The sequence below is a fragment of the Sesamum indicum genome, linkage group LG5 (assembly GCF_026168435.1).
Source record: "Sesamum indicum cultivar Baizhima isolate 11 linkage group LG5, ASM2616843v1, whole genome shotgun sequence".
Classification (NCBI taxonomy): Eukaryota; Viridiplantae; Streptophyta; class Magnoliopsida; order Lamiales; family Pedaliaceae; genus Sesamum; species Sesamum indicum.
Genome location: NC_142661.1, coordinates 12,952,014 through 12,967,275, shown reverse-complemented (window position 1 = coordinate 12,967,275; position 15,262 = coordinate 12,952,014). Strand labels below are relative to the sequence as shown.

The window sequence follows — 15,262 nt, the reverse complement described above, 5'->3', positions numbered from 1 at the left end:
TAAAAATTGTAGGAATCTCAATATACTCTTTCCTAAGAAACAAATCAGAATGATGTGTATTGAAAATGGTATAAGCTATTCTATCAATTAGAGAATATGATCTATTACCTTCTTTCATAAGATCTTTTCTTTTAAAATCCCGATGAGGGGTTAAGTCTCTGCTAAAATTTTGGTCTGCTAGGTTGTATGCAATCCTAGGATGAATGTCAAACATCAATTTTCTTGCATACAGATTACCTATTATTGTCCCAAGACAACTATCTCTTAAGTTGTTGATTCTTCTATCCATTATTGATAAATATATTTCAGAATCAATTCTTTCCTCAAAAGTTGTTTTTGTTACTACTTTAATAGTTCCTATATGGAACCATTTCATAGAAACAACTACTTTTTTTTTAAAGTTTACTTAATTTTTCAAGAACTTCTTCTTTAAAAATAAGCTGCACTTTCCATCACATTACCCGTGAGTTCCATAGGTATAGCAAACTCACTTTGTAGATTATGTGATGTTTTCTCTGATTTAGTCCTATTTGGTTGAGACTCTACCACTTCCTCCAATCCTAAATCCATCATCAGGCTAAGGTTAGAATTTTGACGCATGATTCTTTCCATGGTTTTGTTTGACAGCGTCATCCTTGAAAAGACTCCGATGGCTTTCATTGGTTTGAAACCTATCTCCCTCGTTGTAGTTATTCTGACTCGATTGTAGATCCATCCTATTTCTTCTTCATAGACGCTTTCATCTGAAGGAAGGTTTCTGAATCGGTAAATAGGTACCAAATCGCCATAGTAGACTACATCTTGGATGTCATCCATGAGTTCAAATTTGCAATTCACTATGTTTCTGCTGGCAGTCTGGCGAGATATAACCTTTTTCTCAATAGGTCCAGTGTTGCAGTCCTTGAAACTTTCATTGGCTTTGGTATAGGCCGGTCTGAAAGTTCTCCTTGTAGGAGTTATCTCTATGAATCTTGCATCTGTTCGTCTAGATCCTTGTGCATACTCTCTAGCTTTTTCATTCTACTTCCTTTAAAGTATCCATCTCCGATGAAGTATATTTTGATAAACCTTCCTAGCCGATTCACTATTGCGCTTTTAGAGTCCCCGACAAGGATACTGGCTTTGGTATCTTCTGGGATGTTGTCCCATCTGATCTTTACTGAACCCTCCAAGCTCAACTCCACTAGATTTATGAAGTTTCCTTTATTGAGTTCTAGGTTAGTTGCTGCTAACTTTATGGTTGCAACCCACTCATCTATCAGTTTCTCGATGTTTCGGAAGTCGATAACATCCAGCTTGAGTATGGCACCACATGGGTGCAATGACTGGAGTATCGTCCTTGCCCAAGTCATATGTTCAAGCGCTCTCCTTGGATTTCTCCCTCAATTTTCTTTAAGTTCGGTTCCCACAAATATCGGTGTCACGTTGGTATGGAAATCTATACTTTTCCTCATTAGATGATCCTATAGATGATCATTGGAACCTAAAGTAATTTCTTTGGTTTGAACATTGACTAAGTCCACAATCCCAAGTTGGGAAAAGGATTAAGCCAACTCTTGTAAATCTGGTAGATTTGCCCTTGCAACTTCTATTATTTCATGGAGCTAATGCTTCTTGGAACATATTGTCTCTTCTCTTCAGCTTTGGAATCTCTATTGCATTTTCCTTTTGGTGTAGAAGAGATACTATTTCAAGGGCATCCCTGATCCAATCCAGTCTAAATTTGAATGTCTTAGGGCTCTCCTTTTGGTTTCTCTTTAGATCTGCAATTTCTGACTTTAGATCTGTAAGATCTTTGTGTAGATTTAGAAGGATCTTAAGGATCTCATCCACCTTTTGGCTCAAGGTTTCTATTTTTGAAGGTATATGAATTAACCTATGTCCATAATGTTGAACTGTCTTTTGAATTTCTCTTAAATCTTGCGAGATCTTCGAGGTATCCGACTCGAGTTCTTTCCAATCAGTTCCTTTAATCATAACTTTAAAAGTTGTATTGGAAAAGAAATTTACCCAGTTTGGTTCACCTTGTTGGCTTTCTATCATGGATATCGGTTGCTTGTAGACTCTTTAGCTTATTCCTCGGTAGCACCTTCTAGATCTGGTGAATTCTTCCCCATTCTTCTTGTTCTTCCTCAGTAAGAGGTTCAGGTTTCCACTTCGTTGTTGTTGTGGCCTTATCTAGAATTTCCAAGATGAAATTCTGATTGTCACTCGAACCATCGCTTGGTATTTGGAGATAATTTTCTCCCTTTCTTAGAATTTCCATAAAGAAATTTCATTTTCGATCTTTTAGAATATAAAAGTATTCTTTTGTGTAACTCAAACTTTCGTTCGGTTCCATACTCTTAAAGAGTCTCCTCCATTAGTGGATAAATAATATCTAAATGTAATAAAGATTTCTTTAACAAACCTAGGCTTTGATACCATTCTTTGCGAGCAGGACATTAGCATGCAATTAGAGATGAAACGAAACTAAATGTGCAAATTCATGAAAGTTATGGGACTAAAACCATTGGCCCGATAAGTAAAGGACCAAAAGTGAGAACTGCCGCATCCTACTGGACCAATTCTGCCTTTTCCCCTAAACTTAAAGTAGTAATTTTCTTCTAATTAATATAATGAAGATATACGACATAAGTATTTTATTTATCGTCAAAGATATTTATTTTTATTTAATTAATATATTAAAATTTGAACGCGAGAATTTAAATTTAGATTCAAGAGTTTAAATTTTATATAATAAACTTTTAAAAATTAAAATTAAAATGCAATTTTTTTCAAGGCTGCAATACGTCTTTGACTTTACTTTCAATATAATTAATTACTTAATAATGATTTATCTTATAAATTTTTCCACTCATTTTGCACTCTCATTTAAGCTCATAATTTTCAAAACCTCATATTTCCTTAGGACTTCACTTATTCTTCACACGATTTATCATTTAGCCTACCGATTTTGGTATATTTTGCTTTACTTTTTTTTTTTTTTTCATATTTGTCATTAATTTAAATATTGAAGTGCTACCATTTTTATAAATTAATTCTCAGAGAAAATCTTAGAATTCTCGACTTCATATATATGATATTATTGGGACTTTGATACACATAAAATATATGTTAGAGTAAATTGCTACTAAACTCTAAGTGCGATTTATACATTTTTAAAATAGGAAAATGTATTATGATGCTGCAGAAGAAAGAAAATACCTACTTTTTCATTTTATTTTCATTTTTAATTTTCAACTCTCTCTATTTAATTATCATACCTCCAAAGTATAGGTAATGAACATATATTATTATTAGTAAAATAAGTCGATGCTTTTCTGTACTTCATAAGATGCTTCCTACCAAAATTTTCTCAGCTAGAATAATGGAGTTGATTCAGACACATTATTTATCAAGTTTATTTAAATTATTATCGAGTTTGAAAGATTATGTTCGAGATTGGTTTGATTATTGATTGAATTGAAGTCAAACGGACTTTAATTAAATCGGACTTGAGTTGACATCAACCAATTTGATATTTTCAAACATATGTTATTATTTTTTCTCTAATTGCATCGAGTCCGAAAGCTTATTGAATAATTTTTTTTGTTCAAATTTGATTTGTTAAGTTTAGAAAATTGGATTCGAGTATTGATCAATCTCTCTTTCTCTCTCTCATCTTTGATGCAGCAACAAATTCCATTGGGATGCTTGGGCTTTTTGCAAACTTCGCAAACTATAATCTGTAAAAAAGATATTAGTACTCCAACACCCAAGTTGATAATTAATTTGAAGTAGAAAATTAATGAAAGAAAATAATAGAATTTGATAAAGAGCAAATGAGTGTGAAATTGAATGTCCCCCTAATCCACTGGGGGAGCCCATAATTGTTAGGCGACCCCCCAGTTGGTGGGATAAGGTCGAATCTCCCAGGATTCATTAAGAGAGTTATCTTCTTACACTTGGAGTCCGCAGGTCTTCCGGAAAAGGCTAAAGGTATCTAATGGGTCTGGGATCTTGTAGGTGGTTGAAAGGATATGAGTCTACAAAATTTTGGGATTTTCGAGCTAGAGGTTACTTCATGGTTAGAGACACCTACAACCCACCTCATGTGGCTGCCACATGCCCTGGTGTTGGCAGTTGGTACTTATCTGGTCTTAAGGAGTCCTCGATTGATGTGGTTCGAGAGGCATCACGTGGATTCCACCTGTATTACATGGGGGCGACTTCTGGTTTGAGTTTCAACAGAATTGAGCCTCCATATAGACTTGGGGGTTGCTTCTTTATGGGCCTGTCCAGTCTTGTTCATTTTGAACTGTTTAAACCATTTTGGGTCATTCTATTTTTATAAATACCAATCTTAAAATTTATTTTAAAACACACTTCAATCTTGTCAAAATAATCTACTTATCTTCAATTTTATTCCTACTTTTCCAAAGGAAAACAAAATGACTACCAACAAAAGGAAAAAAAAAAAAAGAAAGACCAAACAAAGTTGATCTGTTCTATACATAGGGAAAAAGGCATAAGCCAAAATAGTCACCGACTAATTTCTCATTAATTTATTTTAATAAACTTAATCATCTTTATTTATTTATTTTTTAAAAAAGTGCAATATTAATCTGCATCTGGATTTAACAAAATCCTTTAGATCTAATAATTTTAGATCAGGGTTCAATAATTCTCCAACTGCCTCTAAATAACCCTTGAAAAGAAAACTTGCGAGAGCAATATTGAAAAAGCTACGGTTATAACTTTTCGATGCTCAAGTCAATAAGATCGTTCAAATTTAAACCTCGTAATGAAAATCAGGGTAGCAAAAGTGATACCAAAAGTATGACGGGCATGTATGTATAAGTATGTATCAACTATACAATTACATATGAACCATCAATACAATTTCGATCGTATGCTCGTAATAAGTCTCTATATGCTCATATCCAAATCAGATCGTGCTGTTTCAGACACAAATCCAGAGCCAATTAAGGTAATAACAACATGATCGAGGGTGTTTATGACATTTTAATAAACAAGGTGTGGCCCACATCAAAGTATATACTTGAGCAAAATCCATGGTTCACCTACTTCATTAATCCATATAAGTATCCACTTGTGCTCTATCAATTGGTTGTATAAAAAATAGTTCTTACCCAAATTAATTAAATATATGTAATTAATTTGTCACCTACCTTCCTTATGGGAAGCTTCATAACTTAATCAGCATGTTCAACCCCACCCCCCCAACCCCTTCACACCCACACCCACCCTCCCACCCCCCACCCACCCACACACACACACACACACATATATATATACATATATATATATAAAATTTTGAGTTGAAAGTGATTCTCCACAAGGGACAGAGACTTGTAACTGATAAAACTGAATCTAAGACTAGCTGGAGAATTCTACATACATAACTTTGCCCCATACTCATATCTTATCCTTGAATTTTTTATTTAGTTTTAATTATTAAAAAAGGTAAATATATATAGTTTTTAATTTGTATTCTTCTTCTATGAAGAAAAGTTATTATATTCAATCAAACCTAAAATTTGGCTTTATTTATAGTAATATTTCAGTCCCATTTGCAATATTTTCGTTCTTTGTTTGTTTGTTTTTTTTCCAGTGGATTGATTACAATTACGTTATAAATTTTAATTGTCAATAATTAATATACAGTAATTATCAATATCAAATATGTATAATTAATCAATAATTATACAATTACTATTCTTGAAGCAGACTAATATTCATATATTGATAGAAATCGAACGCATAATCAAATTATTATTGGGTCTCGATTTTACCAACTAATTTAGACGTGGTTGGCAATATAACTTGTAATATAACATTTGGCCCCCACTTAATAAAATGCTCAAGATGAGGTCACATTAGATGGAGATATTGTGGATTGTTTATCAATTTTAGTGAGGAAATTGGATTAAGCAAGAAGTTCTCTAGAACTATTATTAATTGGATGATATATTAAATTTTAATTAAATAAGAGTACTATACAAATAATATTTATTTATACTAATGCACCTCGAATATACACTAGCGCAATTTAAATATTATCATAATATAAACAATGAATTAAGTAATAAATATGGAAAGTTTTCAAGAAATACTTTTCTACACATATACTACTATAAATAAGCCAGTTTCACACTTTTGTACGTTTTATTAATCTTGATGCTTCTTTTCTTCCACGAGACGCCTTTTAAATAACAAACTCGTGAGATTTTGATTAAAATACACAATGCCTTGAGTTATGGGATATCGATGGCGTTACATGCTGCATCATTGATCCTATTTGTTGGGACGGGCCATATATATGTTAGTCCCAAACTATTATTTAAGAAGTTAGTCAAGTTGGCAAACGTCCTATGTCAATGAGAGCTTGCGGGACTTATAAACTCAAGGTTGGATCTTTTTAATAATAACATTATAAAATTTTAACAAAAAGAGAATAATGATTCATGCAACGAAATACAGATCAAATTAAATGTGGAATTATTAATTATAAAAAAAAAGATTAAATATAACATATAGTTTAATTCATGAAACAAGAAAGCTTGGCTAGTGAACAAACCACACACAAAGAAACCAAAGTCCTTTTCTTGCACAAAAATTGTCATTGTCTTCTTTCTACATCCTCCAAATTATGTTGCAACTATCACTTCACACCTCCATTGACTCAAATTCTGCCATGCATCCCTCCACGTGCCCACTTGGACTCTCTCTCTCTCTCTCACACACACACACACACACACAGAGACGCGGACACACAAATCTTGGAAAGTCCTTAATGCCTCAAGAAACAAACATTATAATAAAATTCAAGAATTGGAATCTTAAATCTTATTCTTCTCGCTGCCCACCCCACCCAAATCCAGATAGAAAGCGACCCCTTCCCCTTTCTTGCTGGGGTTGTGTGCTTCCTCCTGCGCAGAAATAATATTGGTCCTGGAAATCGTAACACGAAAATAACTATGCAATTTCTGTATGCGCACACATTTTCTTTCATATATCAAGAACATATATAGAGCGAGAAATTACTGAGGCAGATAATAAGGGTTTTTAGATAAGCTCACCGCCTCAGAGACTGCCGTTTCCTTCTTCTCGCCTCTCTATCTCGCGGGATTATCCCATTAAGATTAGGTAATTTATCCTCCTCTGACTTTGTATTAGTATCTTTTCGATAGCCCATTTGTTTTTCATGATTCCTGCTGTTGTGTTTATTAGCAATCTGTTTTATTTTCTTTTTTCCAGTTGAATGCGGCAGATAAAAAACTAGAGATTGAACACGACGATTTTACCTTTATTTTTCTTGATTGGGATTTTAGGAAAAATTTTATATTGTTACCTGGGCTATCAAGAATTAGTTATGGCTTTTGATCAGAACTTAATTCCCAAAGATCTACGCCCACTAAATACAGTGAGAAATGTGTCTGAGGACCTAAGAATCTCGCCTGTGACCTCCTCCGGGAAGCCCATGGAAGGGTTCTACATGAGCCCGGTTACTGACGTGGGGGGCAGCCCTGGCTCTATGCCTGCAGTCTACTACCCTTCCACAGTTGCAGATGCCAGGTTTATACCATTAGCATTCAATAATGCCGTCCCTGGGGGAACCTCGTGGGCTCAGCATGTTGCGCCGCCTCAGACCCAACCGGGCATTGTAGGTGTGACTGTCATTAATCCAGGAAGTGGGTACAGTAATAGTCCAAATATTGGAACACGGGTTGGAGGCAGTGCTTCAGATCAGGCTAGTGATGAGGGTGGTGATGATTCAGTGACTGGTCGGAAGGTTAAATTTTTATGTAGTTTTGGTGGAAAAATACTGCCACGACTGAGTGACGGGGCATTGAGATATGTAGCTGGGCAGACTAGGATAATTAGTGTTAGGAGGGATGTGACTTTTGGTGAATTTATTCAGAAAATGAGAGATACATATGTACAGAATGTGGTGATTAAGTATCAGTTGCCAGATGAGGATCTTGATGCACTTGTGTCTGTTTCATGTCCTGATGATCTTGAGAACATGATGGATGAATATGAAAGGCTGACTGGAAGGTCTTCAGATGGATCAGCTAAGTTGAGGATATTTTTATTTTCACCATCAGAGCTTGAGACTGCAGGTCTGACACATATTGGAGATATGCAGGATAGCGGGCAGAAGTATGTTGAAGCTGTGAATGGGATTATGGATAGTGGTCCTATTGCAAGGAAGGAGAGCATTGAAAGTGCTAGTTCTGCTCAGATTTCTGATATAAGTGGCACTGAGGGTGCTGATAGCTTAGGCCATGGCCTGGGGGAGGTTACTGGTGTGCCATCTACTGGTGGACTATCGCCTAAGGGAAATTCTGGTATTCCCCTTGATACGGCGCCAAGAATGGTCTCTGTGGATCCTAATCCGGTGCCGTACTCTGATCCATCTATAGCTCCAATGGGCATTCCAATGGTTAAATCTGGTGCTACTACAGCTTTAGGTGTCGTTCCAGAGCAAGAGGTAACGAGATCTGTGCCTCTAGCTGTCCCACAGGCATTACCTGGTGTGACTCTTCCAGCATCTTCACCTTACATGCAGGCTTACGTAGATCCTCGTCAAGAAACTCTGAGCCATGCTAATTATGCGCAATTTGCTTCACAGATGGGGTTCCCGACACAGATTTTAGGGCCTGTGAGGCCTGTTTTTACTCAACAGCCTATCACTGCCGGAGCTTCTCCACAACAATATCCTCCTTCTATGCATATGACAATGAACCCCTCTTATATGAGCATGAAACCTAACGCCATGCCAGCTGTTGTTCAGCCACAACATGTTCGAGTTGAGCAATATCCTGCAGAAAGCATGGTGGCACAGAGGGTTGTCCAACTTCCTGCTGAACAAGGATACAATGCACATCCAGTTCCATTCCAGGCAACAGCACCAGGCGGAGTATATAATTGGCATCAGGTTCCACATTCTGAGCAAATGGCCTTCTCAGAAGGGGCCTTGTCTCCTCAGCAAGTCATGTTGCCTGAAAAAACTCCCATATTAGAGGACTGTCATATGTGTCAAAAAGCATTGCCACATGCTCATTCAGATACAGCAGCTCAGGAGCAAAAGGCAAGCCCTGCTGGCATGTCTGACTTAAGATCAATGTATAATAGTCTCCACTTGGATGATCGAGGACGGCCGACGATCAGGCACGTTGTTACTGGAACTACAGCAGAAGGCAATAGTCAGCAACTGGCTGGTGGTGCTCGACCAAGAGTTGTGGGCACTGAGGATCATGAACCTGGAAAAAGTCAGACAGAGGCAATAGGGGTCTCCCAGAATGTTGAAGGGCAATATGTAAATGATAAAGTTATACCTCAGAAGGCAGGAAATGCTGAACATTCTAAGGTGACCATTTCCCAGGGTGTCATGATGACAAGTGGGCATCAATTTCCATATGGTGTATATGGGGCTAATAGTCCTCAGTCTTGCCAAACTAATGCTGTCCAGAATGTAGCTCTTCAGCCTCATCTCCAAGTTACACAGGACACAATGGTTAACAGACCATTAAATAAGGATTTTTCTCCTGTTGGCATGCCTTTGCAGACTAAGGATTATGTTGTTCGTGAATTCCCAAAGGAATACTCGGTTAAAGTTGTTGGTGGAATTCTTGTAGATGATTCTACTTCTGTGGCATTTGATAATCTAAGACAAATTGATGGGAGGTTTGAAAATATGCGAATACGCCCTTCTGAAGTTCTGCCCAACAATGAGCATATCAAGTTCGTGTCTGATCCTAGAAAGGAAGACACACTGGAGAACATACAACAGCATATTGCTAGGGGGGAGGCCTCAAAGACACATAATTTTCCATCAGCAGAACCCTATGAAGTAGCAGAGCCTCCTCCCCCTTTAGGTAATCCCAATTTGTATCATTATTCGCCACTTGGGGTTAATCATTTGTCTCCTGATGATACTGCTGGCAACTCTGTATATTCTGGTGTTGAGCCCGGTCATGGGGTGGAAAGAATCCCACCAGTTACTGAATGCAAGGAAGATATAAGCTGGTCCCAGTCAAAAATTACTTGTGGTATGGAAGCTGTGACCAATGACGGATTATCTATATCCCCATCCTACAGGGTTGGGAATATTCCAGATAACTCGGCATCACTATTTATCGACCAGGATCCTTGGAATATGCGACCTGATACTCATTTCCCCCCTCCCAGGCCTAGCAAACTTCAAATAAGAAGGGAGAATGCAGGGCTGAGGGATCTTCCTGGAGACAACCATCCATTGAACATTGGCGAAGCGCTGGCAGGTAATTCACTGTTAGAGACTCCACTGGAAGATGGAACATACCAGCCCTCTGGCAATCTGAACCTGGATTACAGTCTAGATCGTAGTTTATCCAATAAAGGTTGAACCTATGTGTTCCTTATTCTTTAGGATTCATACGGATTTTTGTTATTTGTTTGGATGTTCATTGATTTCCTGATAACTCATATAGGTTCAGCAGAGGAACAGATAAAGCAAGAACTTCAAGCTGTTGCTGAGGGCGTAGCTGCTTCTGTTCTTCATTCATCTGTCCCTTCAAACCCAGACCTATCACCTTATGCCACAAGTGCTTCTTCACCTACAACCCAACACAATGGTGATGTTCAACCTGCCAATGTAGAAATTCAGAACAGAGACAAATTTGAGGTTCGTGATCCCTCCACTTTCTCAATAACTAGATTCATATGTGGAAGTAACTGTCATTTGTTTCACACAGTTGTATTTGTGACACTTGTTTAAAATCCTTATTCAGGGAATCAAAACCAAGTTGCCAGAGAATACAAATATGGGATTTCCTGCTTCAGGCATTGGTCGATTACAGGTTTTCTTTTCTCCTAAAATGACCTCAATTTTCTGATCCTCAATAAGCCCCTTAATCACAAATCTTATAATCTCTCTCCCCCTCTGGCTCCCCCCTTCCTTCTCATTTGTTCTTACTTTGCGGTAGATTATAAAAAATGGTGACCTGGAAGAGCTACGAGAGTTGGGTTCTGGTACTTTTGGTACTGTTTATCATGGAAAGTGGAGAGGCACTGATGTTGCAATTAAACGTATCAATGATAGATGTTTTGCTGGGAAGCCTTCAGAACAAGAACGCATGGTCAGTGTCCTTGTTAGTATGATTGATTATCTGTACATGTTTTGGCTTATTGTGGCATGTTATATATTTAATCAGAGAGATGATTTCTGGAATGAGGCGATTAAGCTAGCTGACTTGCACCATCCGAATGTGGTTGCTTTTTATGGGGTTGTGCTTGATGGTCCTGATGGTTCAGTTGCGACTGTTACTGAATACATGGTGAATGGTTCTTTGAGAAATGCTTTGCAGAAAAGTGAGAGGTAATGTCCATTATATAGTTCTTTTGAAACTTATACTGTGTGTATTAAGATTAGTTGTGAATGTTTGCCGTGTATTGTTCCTTTTCCTACATATAACTGTTCATGGTCTAGAAGTACTTCTAATATTCATGTGCCTCTGTAACCGGTTGCTCTTTTAATGTGTACCCTTTGATATTGAGGTGCATGTCAAACTGCACACTGTGTAAATATGTTTGAATATTTATACTTCTTATCTTGCTTTGTATTCTAATTTGATTATATATTCAAAAGATGACTTTGCTTTATATGTATCTACTGTTACCAGGAATCTTGATAAGCGCAAGCGTCTTTTAATTGGCATGGATGTTGCCTTTGGAATGGAGTACTTGCATGGAAAAAATATAGTACACTTTGACTTGAAAAGTGACAATCTATTGGTCAATCTTCGTGATCCACATCGGCCAATATGCAAGGTTAGCAACTGAATGCTGTCTGGCTTTGTTCAGTTTGAAGTGGGAGGGTTGTCCAATTCTTTCTCTTTATATTGCAAGATATCAATTTTTGATTTTGATTCACAGGTCATTGAGTCAGTACTATCCTTGTTCCTTTGATGAGTTCTTTGTGATATTTGACTGTTGAGGATAGTTTCTCACGTAGTTTTTCTGTATTATGTACCCCAATTGAATATATTTGTGGTGTTTTGTAGGTACTAACCATTTATTATTCCAGTTGGCCACATATATAGGAGTGTTCAGCTTCCTTAGAACTCCAGATAATCAAGGTGACCATAAATTCATTTAAGGGTTCAGATAGTGGGAATAACTTATGACCACTTCTAAGTTAAAATAATAGAAAAGCCATTAATATAAGCAGATAGCCTACACAAATTCTGATTAAATCTGCACTGGTAACTGTCTTGACCTTGGAGTGTAGAGCTGAAGTTGCATAGTGTCTTGTATAATTTTCATTTGATGATGTCCTTGCATTATCATCTTCTAGGCAGAAACCTCCCTAAATTTCTAATTTTCCAGTTTGTTCCAGGCCCTGTAGTTTTACCCAAGCTGATTAACAATTTACTAACGAAAATAGATGGAAGACATGGAAGACAGCATGCATATTCTGTACATTGGAAAACTAAGCTTGTTATTTGGGAGCTTCGGACTCTGACAAAGTTATTGCGTGTTTTCTTAACTTCTTGAAGTATTATTCTCACAATCTATTAAATTCCCTAAATATCCAATAAAATTATCCAGGTTGAACTAGAGTCGGGACCTATAAAGGGTTATGTTTACAGCAGTAATGATTATTCTCTATAGTGGGCAACTGTAGATTTAACTAATTCTGTTACCTATTCATCTGGTTTCCACCTGAAGATAGGCTCGACTTCAAATCAACGCAATTAGTAGATAATAACCTAAAGTGTTTTTTGTAGTTTAACTTCTTTAGCAGACATAAAATACTGAGATGAAGTGCGACTACGTGACATGGTTCCTGTGCGCCTTGTTGCATATTGTTTAGTATGTCGTTGTGTGGAATTTACTCTGAAATGAGAGTATACTGGTCAAAAATCTTAAGTCTTAACTATGGGTCAATGAGGGTTTGCTGTCAACAGTACATACTGTACTCTTGCAATACTCTCGATCTATATTAATAGTATTATCCATCAACAGCCGCAGGAATGTGTGAAAAGATTCATCTTTAAGTGCTAGATACGGTTCGAGTCTGAAGTGAAAGATGATGTAGTTTACATTTAATTGGTTAAGGCATATTCATTTGAACTTTTTATGCTGCCTAGCTAGAGAATCTAATCTAATTTGTATTCTAGCACTACATGACACGAATGAGATGTAAAATGAGACGTCCAGAAGTATTCTGAGTTGGTCCTGGATTCCAAATACAGATTGCTGTATCTACCTAGGTGGCATTCGAACTATATCATCTTCTAGAATCAGTTTCCAGTATCCCAGCTGATTCATACTCTAAAAACTCGAAATTTTCCAAAAACCTCTCTGGGGAACTCTGAAATATGCCCAACCATCCTGGTGTGTGCTTAGAAAATGGACGATATTTTATACTGATTGTTATCTAAGACTGATGCTGCTAACCTTAAATTTTTTTATGGATATTGTAAGCACTAGATAAGTAGTAGATGGTCCAAAAGAAATTGAGAAATGAAGTTGGGACTGCTTGGCCATTGTTTTACCTGTACTTGTCCGGCTGGAACAACTTGTGAACAGGACGGGGTGGAAGAACTTCACATGATCACTTTACTGTTTATCATTAGAAGTATGCTAAATATGGGATAAATGATAATGTAGTAAATGTAACCTGTTACCTACTGTAAATTCAAACAAATGACTAGTTCATGTTACAATAGGTGTATAATCAAGAGGCGTACCCTGTTGTTGTATGTTACATTTGTAAGAGCTTATAGTTGCATAACAAAAATACAAGTGGGCATTGAATCTTAAAAATACTAGTAATACATGTGTCTCTCCTCCCATCTTTTTACTTTTCTTGTTCCGACATCTTCTGTTTACAATGTTATGTTTTGTAGTTGTATTTCTTATATAAAAAAAAGTTGGTATCATTTCTTTCCATGACTTATAGGTTGGCGACTTGGGGCTGTCTAAGGTAAAATGTCACACACTCATCTCAGGTGGTGTGAGAGGAACCCTTCCATGGATGGCACCAGAGCTTCTTAATGGCAGCAGTAGCCTTGTCTCCGAGAAGGTTTGCTCTCTGTTACTCTCATACACAAACATAACCTGGCACAATACACATCTCGACCTCTCCCTCTCTTGTATCCTCCAGGAACTTTTTATAAAAGCTGAGACGCAGATAGTTATGGGTCTTTCCTAGCAAACTCTTTAATACTATCATCCAAGAAGTTAATTTTGGGAATATGGTATCTTTCTTGAGTTGGAATTTTCTTGAATTGGCTTGTTGACAGGTTGATGTGTTCTCATTTGGAATTGTAATGTGGGAACTTCTAACTGGAGAAGAACCTTATGCTGACCTGCACTATGGAGCCATAATTGGTACACATCTTAACATCAAACTTGTGTATTTCTTCTAGTTCGTTCAACTGAGCAAAAGAAAAAGTACACTGAGATTTTATATGCTTACGTTATATAACACTGTAGGTGGTATTGTGAGCAACACATTGCGGCCTCCAGTGCCAGAGACATGCGACCCAGACTGGAGAGCTCTGATGGAGAGGTGTTGGGCGTCTGAACCGTCAGAGAGGCCAAATTTCACTGAGATTGCCAACGAGTTAAGGGCAATGGCAGCTAAGCTCCCGCCAAAAGGACAAGGCCAACAACAAAGCCCATCGACTAGCCCTCAACTCAAGAGCTGATCATGTTCATGCTTTAGAATTCCATTTTAGCTAGATAGGGAAGTTCTGATTCATTGATATATATATACACTTTTTAGCTTTCAAAACTGAATGGTTATTTTGATAAACCTGTAGAGCCTGAATGGCCCCATAAGGTAGTTTGATGCGACTTTTCCCAAATTGTGGAGGCATCTCAGAGAGATTTGTTTCAAGGAAATGTCTGGCATCAGATTCTTATAGATTTCGTACATTTTACGAAGTATGTGAAGCCTTTTCCTTTTTTTTTATGTTGTGTTATGTATTTGGAACTAAGGATTTCGAGTTCAAATCCACTGTATTTGTTTTGATAATTCTATGTTTCAAGGAAGTTAAGTTATTATGAGTAAAAATCGTTCATCCAGATGAAAATCATTTGGAGAAACTTTCAGAATGACTAAGAGAGTGTTGGAGCGAGTCTCCAAGTTCTTTTAAACTTTTTATATGATATGTGAGAGTTATAAGTTGCTTTTAAGGTTGTATTTGGATAGAAGGACTTATTTAAATTTGTTTCGATAGCTGTAAATTAAATGCAGATC

General features: G+C 37.0%; 1 protein-coding gene across 3 annotated transcripts; it reads left to right on the top strand.

Annotated features, from left to right (window-relative positions):
* The first annotated feature begins 6,811 nt into the window (after positions 1–6,811).
* Positions 6,812–15,037, top strand: LOC105162324 (kinase superfamily with octicosapeptide/Phox/Bem1p domain-containing protein). 3 transcript variants are annotated; one of them, XM_088880545.1, is made up of 10 exons: positions 6,812–7,152; positions 7,338–10,391; positions 10,482–10,675; positions 10,782–10,850; positions 10,977–11,129; positions 11,205–11,368; positions 11,673–11,820; positions 13,958–14,080; positions 14,301–14,388; positions 14,494–15,037. In XM_088880545.1, the coding sequence occupies exons 2-10, from the start codon at positions 7,379–7,381 to the stop codon at positions 14,706–14,708; spliced, it is 4,167 nt and encodes a 1,388-aa protein (XP_088736671.1). In that variant the 5' UTR covers positions 6,812–7,152; positions 7,338–7,378; the 3' UTR covers positions 14,709–15,037. The 3 variants fall into 3 exon arrangements, with proteins under 3 accessions (XP_088736671.1, XP_088736672.1, XP_088736670.1); XM_088880546.1 differs by having other exon boundaries at positions 6,813–7,152; positions 7,431–10,391; XM_088880544.1 differs by having other exon boundaries at positions 6,813–7,152; positions 7,264–10,391.
* Positions 15,038–15,262: the final 225 nt, after the last annotated feature.